Genomic DNA, 16,978 nt, shown 5'->3' with positions numbered 1-16,978 from the left:
ATCTCAATAGAGAAAGTTGGACCCTCATGGTCGTGGTCTTCATCAAACACATTAAAATCCTCCCCCCCCCCCTCTTCTTCTGAATCTGAAATAGATCTATTACCATCAGACTCTACGTACTCTGAATCACCACCCACAGTGTCCTGGTGAATTGTTCTGTCAACACCACCAGACTCAAATTGGGCTTTACCTTTGGGTCTCCCACCAGCCCTGTTCTGCGAAGCACCAATATTCTCTTCGTTCTCTTCATTCTGTTCATTCTCTTCAGGCAACTGACCATTTGACCTCAACTCGGTAGTCAAATCTTCATCACCATCCAAGATGTCATAATCAAGATCCACAATGTACTCATCTAGATCATCATCCCAATCTTCAACCTCAACCCATTCATGTGAATGATGAAGCTCTTCTTCAGTGGGCATCGGTGGCTGGTCTTCACTTTGCCTTTGCGGTAGTTCCCTATTCTGGTCCTCAAATAAACCCTCAAAAGGGGGCTGATGTTGGGTCTGGAAGAAATTGTCGAAGTCCACATCTTGAGTTTGTTGAGTAGGACCCTTATCATGCAGCCCCTCTCCCTCATCCATGTGCGGCTCATCGTCAGCCCCCAAATCCTGAGCTTCCTCATGTGGCCCCTGAATTGGAACTTCTTCCTCTTGTGGCCCATGCTGTTCACCAGCCCCAGCCTCAACCCCATTCACTTGCCAATCTTCAGCAGCCCCAGCCTCAGCCTCAGCCAAATCCATAGCCACATCCATAGCCTCAGCCTCAGCCCCATCCATAGCCTCAGCCCCATCCATAGCCCCAGCCTCAGCCTCAGCCTCAGCCCCATCCATAGCCCCAGCCTCAGCCCCATTAAGTTGGCAATCTTCAGCAGCCCCATCCCCCTTATCATGGCAATCTTCATCAGCCATCTGAACGCTTGCCTCTTCATTTGCCCGCTCACCAGCAACCTCATCATTCCCAGTGTCAGTTTGTCCCAAAAAATCTGCCCCTTCATTCCCCTGAGCCTGCGTATCTCCCTGGACCATAGAAGCCCCTTCACTTACATATTCACTTACATATGGACTCATCCATGACCCCCCACTTTCTGAAGGACCTTCACCCACAGCCTTGGTACCCAGTGGTTTACTCCCACCAGCCTTGGTAGCCAATGGTTTACCCCTTACTTTTTTCACGGGAGTGGGATACACATAAGCTAAATCTTTGGGGTTTGGTATCTCCTCAATTACAACATGTGGGGGCGAGGGGGGCGGAGGGACTAAAGACTCAATGTCTTTAACGGTCAGTTTCCTAACATAGACATCCACTTCTCCATCCCTCTTCCCAGCACTTGCCATTTCCATAACATCATCTTCGTGATTTATCAGTCTAATCCAATCATGAAATTCCTTGTCTTTTTCTTTCCAATAATAATCAACTAAGCCCTCAACTTTTTCTCTTTTCACACATCTATCTAATTTCTTCATAGTCATACCAGACACAGAATAAATGCCGGTGAACACTTCCCCATCATGGTAACCCCATTCCCCCAATGCCCCATTAATGTGAAGGTTGATTTGAAAAAATTCAAAACCTGGTGACACTGCAAACAGACAAATATTTAAACACACCAACAACCATCAAGCAACACAAAAAGAATAGTAAATGCCAACCAACAGAAACGTGAAAACAATAAACAACTCGTACAAAGATTAAACAAATCAAACCAACTAGTGGTCCTACAGCAGTAAACAAACATAAAGCAACTTGTAGTCCTATGTCCAAAAGCGGCTAATAAATCAAAGCATAGAATAACAAACATTTACAGAAACCAAAGTACTATGTGGTCCTACATACCTTCCACCACTTCGTCACTATCGCTCTCATCCATTAAACCCCATCCAGCAGTTCCAGGTGGTCCCGTTCGTTCTCTTTCCTTTGATTTTCCTTTTCCTTTCTTTCTCATTTTTGTAATTCTTTCACTATAAAAACCTGTGACACAGAGAGCGTAAATACACCACGTTAATCAAACCTTAAACCACATGAACCAGATAACAAGAGTAAAAATCAATCTTTCTCACTCTAAATTTATGTTTTGTTCCTTCGTTATTTTTTCTTCTTCACAATGCAAAAACACACACGGAAGATGAACAGGCAATCGAAAAAACAATGGCGGTGTGAAAATGAGAGTTTCAGAAGAAAAAAGGGAAGAGAAGGAGTTTCAGAAGAAAAAAGGGAAGAGAAGGATGAAAGAGTATGTCAGAAAGAAGATGAAAGAGAGATAAAAGTTACCGAGCGGTTAATTTTTTTTTTTTTGATTTTAAAATTTGAAAAGTCAACCGGCATGTCAGAGGGAGGAACTGTTGCCACTGACAGAGGACAGGTCACGTGGGTCGACAGGTGGCGAGGAAAACGCATGCAAACGATTAAATCGTTGGCGGCGCCGCGATTCTGTGTTTTTTTTCTTCAGAAGGGCCGTGAATGGCGCCGCCATAAAGGTCAGGGGGTTTAGTGAAGCTTTTGAAAGGTGAGGGGGTTTAGGGAAGCTTGGTGCAAAGGTCGAGGACCGTCCATGATTATTAGCCTAAAATTTAAATCTCTTATTTAAATTTTAAACTTCTATTATTACGACATACTTTTAGGGATACTCATAAATTAAATTTACGTTTAAATTTAATTTACGTATTCCTGACTAATAAAAGCTTTACACGTAGCTTATAAAAATACGGGGTATTACATTCTCTCCCCTTTATATAAATTCGTCCTCGATTTTACATATATTTTTTTCTTTTACTTATATAGCCAACAATACTTTTTATATTCCTTGTTCTATGCTTTTCATAGCATAAACATTAATGCCGTCGTCTGTGGCATAACTGCTGTCGACTATGGCACAGTTGCGCACAACTCACTAACTACCTTTTGTCTATCAAATTTTCCATCTCTACTTAACTTGTCCTTATAGACCACATACTTTTCTATACTAGTATACGAACATTGGTTATCTATACCTTGCAGTTCTTCTCTAACTGCAGCTCATTTCTCTCAATCGCTTTACATCTCATCTCACTGCACTTTAACTTATAGGTTCTCAACTTATAACCTTGACTTCTGTTATCAGAAATCTTGGTATTCTATCACCTCGTGTTATTCCCTTATGTTTTCTCTCTTCGGGCCTACTTCGGTTACCCGGATCGCTTATCTCGAAGCGTCCGTTTACCAAATAAATTTGGTATTCTTATAGTTGGCAATGCGTTCTACAACTTCTGTTTAGACTTCGAGTTGAGATTCTTTGTCGAATGTCTCGGAAATCGACCTCAAAGTTTCCTCTTCGATCTAATTTTGAAAGACTGCTAAACTACCGTCATGGCTATTGTCGAAGCCAATGAACCAAGCATTTAAATCAATCTTTTTCCAAATATTGTTTCACATTCCTATATTTTGACATCCAATCTACAACTTTTGTGAAGAGTCGAACTCAATCCGACCTCCTTTCGGTTTCCGAAATCGTCCTTAAAGTTGACTACTAGCCAAACTTGTATTCTTAATACATCCTATTACCTTTCCTATTCGTTGTACTTCTTTACAGACAGTACAAATTTTGAATTCACTTATGGGATATCCACTTATTATTAAGTCTTATGATATCACCTTTGAATTCACTTTCCTTTTACTTCTTGAACTTTCTAGTTCACTGTTTATTATTGGTCGTACATTTTATTGTACTTTTATCATTAAGATTTTTAATCTTATTATAAATTTTTTTCATATCTTTTACTCGTTTTAGGGTAATGCTGGTTAAGTATTTTCAAACTCTAACCTACCCTCTTCATCTGTTGGAACTCCTGTTCCATAAACAGACTACTCATCCTTAACATCCTTTACACTCTCTTATGATTCTATATCTTGTATAGAATATCTGTTACTCCTTATCAATCTATAGTAGCTTCCTGTTACAGATTGAATACTTATCTCCTCTCACACTAATGGTGTGGTTACATAGGTGTAGGTGTGGGTTATGACCTAATTATTTCACCGTGAAACACGTTCCCAACTCGTTCATAGTCACCGCAAAACGTTACTTCCGCCACTAGTTTTCGGTATTTCCAAGGTTAATTAGACTTCTTAACCTCTTTTCCACATACATCTAGCTTTCTTGTTCACAGCTAACAGTTATCATAACTGTACTATAGTTGTTACTATCGAATTTAATTAACTGACTATCAATTCTAGCTCCGTTTTCAAAATATTTCACTTTGAAAACAAAATGTTTATCAAACATTTTCCACTTTTGGTCGGCCATACTTTACACATTTCTGGCTCGACATTCAAAATACGTGTACACTACATGTAAAATCCATTACAAGCCAGCCTAGACCTCACGGTCACAAGGCCCGGTTCTCGGAATTTTCATACTTTGAAAGTACTGTCTCATTACAGTTTTTAAATTCATTTATATACATATGTGGAGCTTATGTTGATAATTCCAAGTTAATTAAAGTTTATACTTCTTATCGTTGTCACTTGCACTTTTGGCTTACCTGCCAAAATTCATGCAAGTTCCACAAACATATCTCCCTCATCGAACATCGTCTGCCTCTCCATTGGACGATCGCAACGGTTAAAACTTAAATAACCATCCTGGGACCATCATATCCCAATATCAGACCGATCTAACGGTTCGATCATGAGTTATTAGGGTTTTACTATACCCTGCTAGTTTTCGGATAACTTCTGAAACTCACTTGTCCAATTTACTATCTCCATCTTCGTTACACCTTGATAACATTTTCATCTAATGTTGGTTCAAGGTTTGATATACTTTTTAAGTATATTATTTATTCGTTTTATGATTTGTTAATCATTTTCTTAATGAATATCTGTTAACACGACTTAACCAACTCCGTCAGTCGTTAACATATTCATTAATCCTCTTTGCTTATATCAGAACTAGTAGTGTATCTACTTGGTTCTGAGAATACTCATACTTCTTTTCATAATCTTTCTCTTAGACATTTCATTGTTATTTATCATTTAAGTGCTGAGGTTTACTCCTCTCAGACTTATGAATTATGGTTTATCTAACCACTCGTATGGATTCGAGAGATATGTCCATTACTGACATCTGCTCTGTCTGTAAGACTAATCTCCAATCCGTTTAATTAAACACGTACGTATGACTTCGTTCACATATAGCTACTTAAAGTCAAACAAACCGAGTCGTGTTCAATTAGATCCTACTATCTTATCTTAATCGTGACAATTCGCTATTGTCTATTCTCGAACTTTTATTTACCTTAAAAGTTCACTACTAGACTTCTAACAGTCAATTTGTGAGTAAGAATATAGATTCTCACTTTCTCTACTCTTCCCATACTTTCATTAATCTCTAATGTCTCAGTATGAAACATTAGAATTTAGGTTTTTATTATTTATTCCTATAATAAAAACCGTTATTCTTTAACCCCTTTTTCCCATCTACCTTGTCACTATCACAGAGTTTTCGTTTGAACAAATACTGTTTTGTCTCACGTACACTAACGCTCAACAATTTCAAATCAATTTGTTAAACAAATCAAGTTGTCCCTTCTGAGACAATTATGATTTGCCCCTGCCGGCAGGCCTTTTTAAATCTCACTTTTCAACAAATTGTAAATTCTCAAATTCACGGTTCAGAACTTTTTTCAAACAATTGTGCTTCAGGGTGATGACATCTCTCATCCCCAAAGAGTTGCTATCTCAATTCATTTTCCTTTGATATATCAAGATATATGATGCATGGCCTAATCAAAGTCATTTTATGTAATATATATCATATATATAAAATTCAGGTATGCTTCTTCTATAGTGATTTTCGCAACATGCACCTTTAATGCATCTGAGCACAATTATACGTTCAACTCTGAAACAAAACTTTAACAAGTTTCTTTTCAAACTACTTCTCTGTGTCATTTCAAGGTTTCCTAATCCTCATATTAGGATTTATCATTCTTTATTCAACATTTTATGTTATTATTCATTAGTTATGTGTGTTCTTGTTTAAGGATATTCTCTATCTGTACTTTATGTTTTCTAGTTTTAGTATCTCATACTAAAACACATAAACATATTTAACTTAATCATAAGACACATATCTAAATGTTACCTGAGGATGATTGTCGAGGCGGTATTGCCTCTCAAATCATCAGACATTCTCCTCGTCCGCATCGGGGTTTAATTATCCCTTTTTCCTTTCCTTCCTCGTTGTACAGAGAAAGGACTATTCCATTTGGCAGCAGCTCCTAGGCGACTAGCTCAATCGCTGCTCAATCTGTCTAGCACGTCCAGCCAAATACATCGCTGAGTCAGATTGCTCTGCCAACAGTTACTCGAACTTTCGACCCAAGCCTCTCACAAATCTCTCACAAAAACACATTTTTCATATAACAAGTAACACAACACGAACACATAGAACAAAGAACAAAGCAATCACACATATAGTTCAGAGAAAATCTACCTATTTTCTCGAACAAACATTTCTTCTAAAATCTTCACTTTGTTCTGTATCCGTACATAATCAACTTCTTTGAATATTGGTCAATTGGTCTGACCATTGCGTACTACTCTAATAATGCGTCTCGAACACAGGAACATCTCACATGTCCCCTCGTTAGCGTCGCATTTTAAACACAAGAACATTTCATATGTTCCTGATCAAACATCACATATACAGACTACACAGGTGTACTAGTTGCTACTTATAGCTGAATGTTTTCAACAACTGAAAACTGATCAAGACATGACTCGAATCCTATGTTGCTGCAATAGCCTACTAGAAATCCCTACAAATCCTAACACAACTTACTTAACAGTATCAGCAACAATACTTCGGATGGTTGAGTACTTAAAACGTTGCTCTGATATCACCTTTGTCACAACCCGAATTCCACCCTAATCCAAGTCACGACCGGCGCTAGGGAATGGGAATGGTTGTTCCGAAACCCGTAGCAAGCCTAGAACCTCTGGAAATTTTTCGCAAATAATATTAAGAGATCGCACCTCGCGTGCGATCCGTTTTCAGAAAACGCCGTTAAAACTTTTTCCGTTTATTGCAAACACATTTCTGAAATTATACATATAAGCGAAATCCGGTTTTCAGAAGTACTTGTTGGATAACCTCGTTATCTCAATCCTCGCTTCCTTCTGAAAACCTGGCGTGGTAGCAATGGAAATCAGGGACTTAAGTCTCGCCTACCTCAACACATAGGCAGCCCTGTTCCAATCCACACGCCACCGTTAATATGTTTAATAAAATAATGCGGACACCTTTGCGTCTTGCAACTGTGGTATTCAACACATTAAAATACACAGCGGGCCGGTTACACATAGCCAGCGTATATAAAACATACTGTTTTTGTCCCTCACAAAAACACACGAAGCCGACTCGGTAACTAGATACAATATGCCACTAAGCAGCCACCCAGAACGTATACGCACGTGCACTAGATCCTATCAGAGTATCTAAACAAAGGACTTGTGGCACGGCTGTTGGCACATTACACTTATACTATTGCAGCTTACTAAGAGTACAAAATCCTATGTACATTATCAAAGAAGAGCTTTCCTGAAGAAGTGATGTGGAAGCTCGACTGACCACAAAGCTCGTTTCCTGAAAAATGGAAAACAACAACGGGGTCAGAATTATAAATATTTCTGAGTGAGTAGACAGTTTACAGATAAATACCAAAATCGCATAATATATATAAAACAGTTAAATGTATAAAATATTACCAATACCGTCCAATTCTGTATCTCTGGTACCTGGACCGTAATCATGAAACTGCCATCGCGGTTTTACCCGCGACCGTAACTGTATTATTGTCGTCTCAGGGTTTACCCGTGAGGTCAGGGCATCTACTTTCCCACTGACTTACACGATAGACATACCTCTATACCTCGACAGAAGTACATCTAAAAATCGGTGTTGGTGATCACGCAACCCTATTGCCGCCCAATAGGTAGCTTGTTCCAATGGACCTCTCTTGGCTAGTTTATACTACTGCGATTTATGGATTTAAAATAATTAAATACTGATATTCAAAAGTAAACATGTAAACTCACAGTACTGCTAAGTTACTACTTAGCACCGTCGTAGGTGTGACAGACTCCCCTGAGTCCTGGTCTGACTGCTGAACAGCTAGTCGGATCAAACATACAAAACACACAAGACAGCATATCAATACCCATTTCTGGTATAAATATCTAGGTCCTGAAACCTAGGTTTAATCAAATCATTTAATTCACATAACACATAGCACGTATGGTCTCTTTCTCTTTAAAAACCATTTAAACCGGTTTCACCTCGAGAAAACGTTTAGACTTCACTCTAGAAGTCCTTTTAGGTATAACAATACCTAATTAAAATCATTTAATAGTATAGACTTGATTGTCAAAACAATTAACAGTCGTAATATACTAATTATTTAGCAACATCGTTTGCTAACTCTTTTAAACCGGTTAAACATCGACTTTAACTCTTTTAAAGTCCTTTTTAAATGTTTAACTTTACTTTTAAAATATCATTTTAAAAGTATATAGGTTTAGGTTTAAAGACTCGTTTCACTTTTTTTCAAAAGAAGTTATCATTTTAAAACGTTTTAGTTCGACGAAATTACGTCAAACGGATAGGGCAAAAAGTCTCAAAAGAATCCCCCTCCTTAGGTATCGGCCTGGTGCACGTTTGTGCATCTTGGGTGCACGTTCGTGCACTCCTGGCTAGTGCACGATCGTGCACCATTGTGCACGGTCGTGCACCCTGGATGGTGCACGTTCGTGCACCTCCAGATTGGTGCACGTTCGTGCACCATATGTGCACGTCCGTGCACCAACGTGCACAGCCCCGGGGAAATTCGATTCCCGGGGCGTTTCGACGTATTTCAACCCCGTTTTTCCACTCCTAACACATATACACAATCCAATCTATCCATATTCACATTCAGAACGTAAAAATAATACGTATACGTTCGATTCGATACGGTAACCGTTTATAAACGAATATATATTCAAAATATATCGAAATATATTGAAATAAACGTTTAATACAGGGTTAATACCTCAATTACTTGAGTAATCGTCGAAGAAACGGAGTTAGAATCGAGAAACGGACGAATCGGATCGAAACCCTAACTCGCCATCTCCTTCAGAGAGCTAAGCAGCTCATCCATTTCTTTCATTCGAAAGAAATGGCTCAGATGGCCTTAACATTTTAATGAAATGTTATATATATAAGCTTTGACTAATTTATCACTTTAACTTAAATTCTTAAATAGTCGTCCATAATTTAAATGGAAACGACTTCTGAATTTCGTGAAACTTTACCCAAATATCTAATAAAATATAATAAGAATAAAAATATAATTTTTATTCTCATCCGACTTATATTTTATTTTCAATAAATCTCGGAAAATTTATTAGGTCCAAATTAGTCCCGCTTGATTAAAATTACGACGTCCAAATTTCATGAAACATTGACGGTAGTTTCGTCAAATTATTCCGCGAATAATGACACCAAAATTATTCGCTCGGGACTTATAAATCTTTTTATTTTAATTTGAACTAACGAATAATATTTAATTAGTTAATAATCGAAAACTAATTAAAGTAAAAATTTAGGGATTAAAACAAACATTTTTCATTTCTTTTCCCTCACTTCACTCCACCGCCTCTCTACTTCTTCTTATCAGCATTTCTTTTTTTTTCTTTTAATTTTTATATATGTATATTTTTATATATATATTAACTTATATTCGTTAATAACTCATCGAGATTTTCAAGTTTCGACATTTTAAATTTCGGGATTTTATCCGAAATATTAAACTCTCCGATAAAAGTGGTATATTAATATATTAATTATCAATATATTTTTATCTTACGACTCCAGTCGTATTTTCTGTTCTATTAATTCCGTTCATATCCCTTTATTAAAATTTAAATCTCCGATTTAAATTGTAAACTTCTATTATTACAACATATTTTTAGGGATACTCATAAATTAAATTTACGTTTAAATTTAATTTACGTATTCCTGACTAATAAAAGCTTTACACGTAACTTATAAAAAAACGGGGTATTGCACTATCTCCCTAATATAAATAGCTCCACTCACCCCCACTAAACATCACCCTCTCTATTTGATGCAAAACCAAAAACCTTATTTCTACTCTTCACCATCACCGCCACCACCTTCACCACCATTACCATTTATGTTGTTTCCTTCGACACCAACCACGTGCATAGGGCGTATCTTGGATTTCCGCCAACCGATTTTAAAAATTCAAACTCGGCTGGAAAGTTAACTCATATATAGTCAAGGTATAACTTCTGGTTTTTGATTTGGTTGAGTTTTTGATGGGTTTTGCTGGGAGTTTTGATATTTGGGTGCCTCAAAGGCACCCAAAAATCCAGATCAGTGCCTCTTTCGGATTTAATTCCGAAAGAGTGCCTGGTCCCACGTGGTCCGCATTCTAGCAAAAATTGCCTCAAGCATTGATGTGATCGGAAGCCCCCTTATATTCTTCAGTGTCGCGTTGACAGACTCGGCATAGTTAGTTGTCATCACATTGTGCCGTTGCCCTTTTTTGTCATACACCCTTGTCCACATTTCTTTAGGCCGCTTTTCTTGCTTAGTCAGCCATGCATACGCTTCTGGGCTTCTAATCTCGATCGCTGCCATGTAGCGTTTATACTTGTGCTTCTGATATGCTCGGCCTATGTGGCAAACCATAATATTAGCGCATAATAATAACCTATGTAGCGTTTATAATGACTCGTAAAAAATCATTACCTGCTTTATCCGCCAGCTTCTTCAAAACCTTGTTCCTAAACTTGGTCTGAAAATTACTACAGAAATGTCTGATGCAAAACTTGTGGGCGACACCGGCCCATTCAGGACGCTTCAGAACCGACAATATTCCAGCGTGCCGATCAGATATAATGGCCACCTTCCTTTCGCAAATCACGTGCTCACGCAAATGTTCAAAAAAGTACTCATAACTGGCAGTACTTTCAGATTCAACAAGTGCAAATGCCAGTGGCATGATGTGACTGTTCCCATCGATTGCCGACGCGATCAACAAGGTCATTTTGTATTTGCCATACAAATGAGTACCGTCGACGAACAAAACTGGCTTGCAAAAACGAAACCCTTCAATTGTCGGTTTGAAAGTCCAGAACATTCGGATGAACGTTACGACTTTCGGCTGAAGGATCCCGTCGGTGTACACCTCAGTGCCTACAAATCACAAGTTCAACAAAATTAGAATTATTACTTGAAGCAACTCGTTATATAACAAATTAGAGTTATTACGTATACCTTCTGCATCCCAGAAAGATCCAGGGTTGACATGCATCATCTCGTTCATGAACTTGTGAACCATACCAAATGATTCATACCAGCCACCGTAAACATCAGCTATTGCCTTTTCCTTTGCATTCCAGGTTCGTTTATACGGAGGCCTAACTCCAACTTGTTGCCAAATTCCAGCTCTGAGGGTATCGATCCGTATATCACGTTGCAGCTTTACTTGACCCTTGATATAGTCTGCGATTGCAACAGACCCAAAATTCCGATGGTTTGGATCAGGTAACAGCTGATTGCACGTGTGCGGGCCAATATATTTTGTCAACGTCCACGTCTGAGTTGCTTGCAGAAGTGTAGCGCGCAGCCACCATTTACATACAGGGTTCTGCCTGCAAGCCAACACTATTGTCGAGTTGGTAGTCCGGCGACCCTTGAACTCTCTTCCCACCCCGACCGAATAAGTAGTCGCACAAGCTCGGACGGCATCGCGATTTGGGAATACCATCCCTACTCGGAATTCCATCCCAGGATCCCACATAATCTTTTCATCATCCTCCGGGGCGACGTCAAAGTCGCAAAGATCCGCCGTTCTTACATGCTCAGGAAGTTGCGACTCATATTGTGAATCTGCTCCTAAGTCTTCCTCGACATCCTCTTCGTTGCTGTCGTAGAAATCCTCTTCTTCCTCTTCTTCCTCTTCACCACTACCCCTCTCAGACCCGCTTGAATCACCTAAGACCAACTGATCTAGTAAAGTCTTGTTGCGAACCACGGCCTCGTATTCCACGTACAATTCCAAAATCTCGAGTTGCGGATACCGCACGACCTCGTTCAGAATTCCAAACACATGCTCGTTATTCTCCACAGAAAACAACGAGTACGACCGTATCGCACCCTCAACTATTCTTGGAAGCCGGAAGTAGATTTTTGAAATTTCTACTTCCCCGTCGGTAGAAACTGCTCTTCTACAAATATTTTGTAATTCCTCGAAACTCATTCTCTCGCTAAGCGCTATATTAACCGGACGACCCCCGTGGTATTCTATTCCACACGGAGAACTCACAATACGGCCATCACACCATATCAACAAAGATATATTTGGACTCGTCATTTCTAATTAATAAACAGCAAATTTTAACACCGTTATATTTAAAATGCTAATCTTAAATTTATAGCGTTAACATATCAATCGTAATTACTATTACTTTATTTCTAATATTTTTTTCAAATAAAAATAAATTAAACATATCCTAATATAATTGTATGAAATTTCTAATTATACACTTCCTTATTACATGAAATTTTTAATTATATTCTAATATAATTATATTAAACATATCCTAATTTTTTTATATTATACATGTATTTCTAAGTTACAATTAAAGTCTAATATTTTGCTATATTAAAATTAATTTTATAACAATTTTACATATTATTAAATTTCTAACATTTATAAACACTAAAATTATTTAATACAATAATTAAAAAAATTACACGTACTAACCTCTTGTAGTCCTTTAAATAAATAAGTATCGAATAAAAAATATAACACTTCACGAAGAGATCCGTTTAGCTCCGAAATATAACTTCTTCCAACTTTTTCCCGAAATATTTTTCAAAATATAACCTCGAAACTAATTTTTTTTCTCCCCTATACTCTTATTTTTTTTTCTTTGATTTAGTAATTTTTTTTCTTACAAACCCAACCCTCCCCCATCCCTTTTATAGCCAACCGTTGGGAGCTGGTCTCCCAACGGTTTTAAATGCGTTCCGCATTCCATGAATGCGGAACGCATTTAATTTACCGTTGGGAGACCAGCTCCCAACGGTAATGTTGGCAGTGTTCCGCATTCCTAGAATGCGGAACACTGCTAATCAGATTATTAAATCTGATTAGCGTGTTCCGCATTCTAGGAATGCGGAACACCTCGTGGTCCGCATTCCTAGAATGCGGACCACGTGGGACCAGGCACTCTTTCGGAATTAAATCCGAAAGAGGCACTGATCTGGATTTTTGGGTGCCTTTGAGGCACCCAAATATCAAAAACCCGTTTTGCTGAGTTTGAAATCTGATTTTCTGGTTTGGTATTAAGTGGTTGAGGTTGTGGATTTAGAGGTAGTTTTTGGATGGTTTTTCTTGCGGTTTTGGCCGGGATTCTTGTTGCATGTGGCAGGAGCATGTCGGAATGAGTCCCGACTAGCTCGGTTCTGCCCGACGAGCAGAAACTTGCTCGCTGAAGCAACGATAAGGGTAGTCCTTAGGGGACTGCTTGTGCAGTCCTCAACCAGTCTGGAGGAGCTGTTTTTGGGCTACTTTTTGATCCCAACGTGTATTATTTTCAGTCTGAGATTAAAACGGAATATTTTAATGGTAATAAGTGTTTAATATTTATTTGGACTGATTTTGATGGTTTGTTTTAAATGCTAAAGAAGGTAAGTTAATCAAAACTGTTTTGATTAAAAAGTTAAAACGGGGTTAGGAGCCAACTTTGAGAGTAAATTACGGACTAACAAAATCTCGGCATGGGTTAGTTTTTGTGATCGGTGCGGAGCGCCATACGGAAGTGTGGGGGCAGCCGCCGCAAAAGCAGCGGTCAAGCAACTGCAGCAGCTGCAATCTGCATCCATTAGTTACAGATTTACATCAGCTTCACATTTTATATTAGAGTTATCTCTAGAATAAGATTTTATTGTTAAATTGTAACAATAAATTCTACGTTTGATACAATGGATTACCGAGATACGAGTTTGGCGAGTCAAGGAGTCTGACGGGGATTGACGAATTGTTATTATTTTAGATTATTTAGCAGTCAGTGTGAGTTTGCGATTTACTTTTGCGTATTACTTATTTAAAAGTTGTTTTATTATGGTTAAAGTAAAAACATCTCATATGTTATGATTTTATTATGATACTTGTTATATGATGTTTGGCCTTTTATTTCGAAATCCAGTATAATGATTTGAGGAAACGAGCTACTAGTAGGACTGTGTGATCGCCGATGTAGATATGAGTCTAGATGTTTATGTTGGATAATGTTTGATACGAGCTCATTGATTATATCGTGAAATGGAAAGTAGAATTGTGTATGGTAAATACGAGGTTAACTCGGTAGAACTATCTTGGGACTCGTATCTAGTAAATTAACTCGGTTGAACTATCTCGAAACCCCCCACCTTGTGATTAAGCGATGGTAGCGGTTAATTCGTTTGAACTATTTCGGGACCGTACCATATAAATCGAATCGATGTGATATGATACGATCATGATACGAATAGGAAATGATATGAGCTTGAGGTTTAGGGTTTCGGTCGAATCTAATATTTGGTGTATTTTAATATATGTTTTAAATATATGCGATTTATGTTTTATAATGCCATTAGTAAATACGAACTCACTCAGCATTGTCTGACCTCCCCACATCTATCAAGAATTTTAATTAGTTAGGATTAGTTAATGTTAATTAGAATTAATTTTTTAAAATTGGTTATCTCAATTCTCTTTTTTTGTCAGAAGGATGAAACCGATCCGGTTTTGTCAAATTGTGGGTTTAATTGATTCGATTTCATAAATTTAGGCTTATTTGGTACTTCGCACCATGTTTAGGGGTGAAATGATCATTTGTTCAATAAATAAATTTATCCAAAAAAAGATGTGATAAAATCCTAAACTAGTTAAAAAAGCTAAAGAAAGTGGCTTCCCATCTAAATTAACAACCTCATTAATCTTGTCCCTTTCTTTGGGTTTCAAGAATCTTCATTAACAACTCCCATCTCTTCTCCCCACGCCCTTTTTTCTCAAATTCCGCCATTAGATCGGTGCTTTAATTTTCAGATCAGTCGGTTCTTTGATTTTCAGATCAGTGCTTAAACACTACCCACATGGATCTAGCACCGGAAGAGCTTCAATTCTTGACAATACCCGACATTTTCAGAGAATCAATCTCCATCCCAAAACGTTCCCCAACTACATTTTACCTCATAACCCTAACCCTAATTTTCCCACTTTCTTTTGCAATTTTAGCCCATTCTCTCTTCACTCATCCCCTTTTATCCAATCTTGAAGACCACCCTTCGTTAGACCCATCTCAAACCCGTCACCAATGGACTCTGCTCCTTATCATTCAGTTCTTTTACTTGATTTTTCTCTTTGCTTTCTCTCTTCTTTCCACCGCTGCGGTGGTTTTCACGGTTGCTTCTTTATATACCTCTAAGCCCGTGTCATTTTCCTCCACTATTAGTGCTATTCCTAGGGTTTTTAAGCGCTTGTTCATTACTTTTTTGTGGGTTTCTCTGTTGATGGTTGTTTATAACTCTGTGTTTCTTGTTTTCTTGATTATTTTAGTTATTGCTATTGATACCCAGAATGCCCTTTTAGTTATGTTCTCTTTGGTTGTTATTTTCTTGCTTTTCTTGGTTGTTCATGTCTTTATTACTGCTTTATGGCACTTGGCTAGTGTGGTTTCTGTTCTTGAACCTATTTATGGCTTTGCTGCTATGAAGAAGAGCTATGAGCTCTTGAAGGGGAGGATTCGTATGGCCGTTATTCTTGTTTTCGGGTATTTGGCAATTTGTGGTGTTATTGGAGGGACTTTTGGGGGTGTTGTTGTTCATGGTGGAGATAACTATGGTGTTTTTGCAAGAATTGTCGTTGGAGGATTTTTGGTTGGAGTTTTGGTGATTGTGAATCTTGTAGGGTTGTTGGTGCAGAGTGTGTTTTACTATGTTTGCAAGAGTTATCATCACCAGGGGATCGATAAGATTGCGTTACACGAACATCTTGGTGGCTACCTCGGAGAATATGTGCCTTTGAAAAGCAACATTCAGATGGATAGCTTGGATATGTGATCAGGACGGGAACATGTGCATAATGGATAAAGAATTGGTGTCATTTGTAAGTTTCTGCATTTGTAATCCTTGATGCAAGTATGTAGAATCTTTTTCACGTTGGCTACTTCTTAAATTTAGCAATTTTAATAAGATTTTGAGGTGTTATTGTCTGTAGAAGTTGTATAATGTATGTTGCTGAGTATTAGATATGACTGGAAGCTTCTTTTTTGATGGTGAAATTGTATATCAAATTATTTGTTCAACTTGGATACTATTTCCTTGTATCTTTATATGATATGAGAATGATATGTTGGTTGTAGTTAGCTCTGGGAATGACATATTGCACAGAAATTTCTCGAGTCCAGCACTTGGGCGTTTTGCTTTTGTTTCTAGAAAAACTTCTGAAATTCTATCTTTATAACCTATTGCTGTGAAATGATTCATTCCGGCATTCTCTGTATCCGCATGTGCTACATAGGTGTTGTCGTCTAGTGTGATATTGAAATTTCCATGGCTATGTTGTATTTGTTGTTATCGGGTGTCTTTAAAGTAAGATGCATGCTCCAGAAATTCTCATTCTGGTTTAGCAAAACTGAGACCAAACAGCATGGACTGCAAACACAGAAATGCAAATCGAGTACAGTACTAGAATTAGTGTTGAAGTATATGCAACCAATCTGTTGTGTAGCTTGTTCCTTTCCTTTACCGTGTTAAATTATTTATTAAAACTCTATGTTGTTTGATGCAAGAGTTTGGAAAAGTTGATCACTCTTATAGCTTGTGTTGGCTGCCTTGTGATATGTTTTAGGTTTCATCATTCCCTTTTTTAATCTA

The 16,978-nt window shown here is 37.9% G+C and overlaps 2 protein-coding genes and 1 long non-coding RNA gene across 3 annotated transcripts; 1 reads left to right on the top strand and 2 right to left on the bottom strand.

Annotated features, from left to right (window-relative positions):
- Positions 1–1,638: 1,638 nt before the first annotated feature.
- Positions 1,639–2,553, bottom strand: LOC126682228 (uncharacterized). The gene is made up of 2 exons (XR_007641419.2): positions 2,061–2,553; positions 1,639–1,971 (listed from the first exon to the last, which is right to left on the bottom strand). It is a non-coding gene; the product is annotated as an uncharacterized LOC126682228 (long non-coding RNA).
- A 7,888-nt stretch (positions 2,554–10,441) lies between these two features.
- Positions 10,442–12,428, bottom strand: LOC126681586 (uncharacterized). The gene is made up of 3 exons (XM_050377132.2): positions 11,330–12,428; positions 10,802–11,248; positions 10,442–10,725 (listed from the first exon to the last, which is right to left on the bottom strand). The coding sequence occupies exons 1-3, from the start codon at positions 12,426–12,428 to the stop codon at positions 10,442–10,444; spliced, it is 1,830 nt and encodes a 609-aa protein (XP_050233089.2).
- Positions 12,429–15,007: 2,579 nt separating this feature from the next.
- LOC126682226 (uncharacterized) lies at positions 15,008–16,467 on the top strand. The gene has a single exon (XM_050377828.2). It carries the CDS (start codon positions 15,197–15,199, stop codon positions 16,160–16,162), a length of 966 nt encoding a protein of 321 aa, XP_050233785.1. The 5' UTR covers positions 15,008–15,196; the 3' UTR covers positions 16,163–16,467.
- Positions 16,468–16,978: the final 511 nt, after the last annotated feature.

Source organism: Mercurialis annua, linkage group LG5, assembly GCF_937616625.2.
Source record: "Mercurialis annua linkage group LG5, ddMerAnnu1.2, whole genome shotgun sequence".
Classification (NCBI taxonomy): domain Eukaryota; kingdom Viridiplantae; phylum Streptophyta; class Magnoliopsida; order Malpighiales; family Euphorbiaceae; genus Mercurialis; species Mercurialis annua.
Note: the sequence above shows the minus strand (reverse complement) of the source record. Positions and strands in the feature narration are given on the sequence as shown.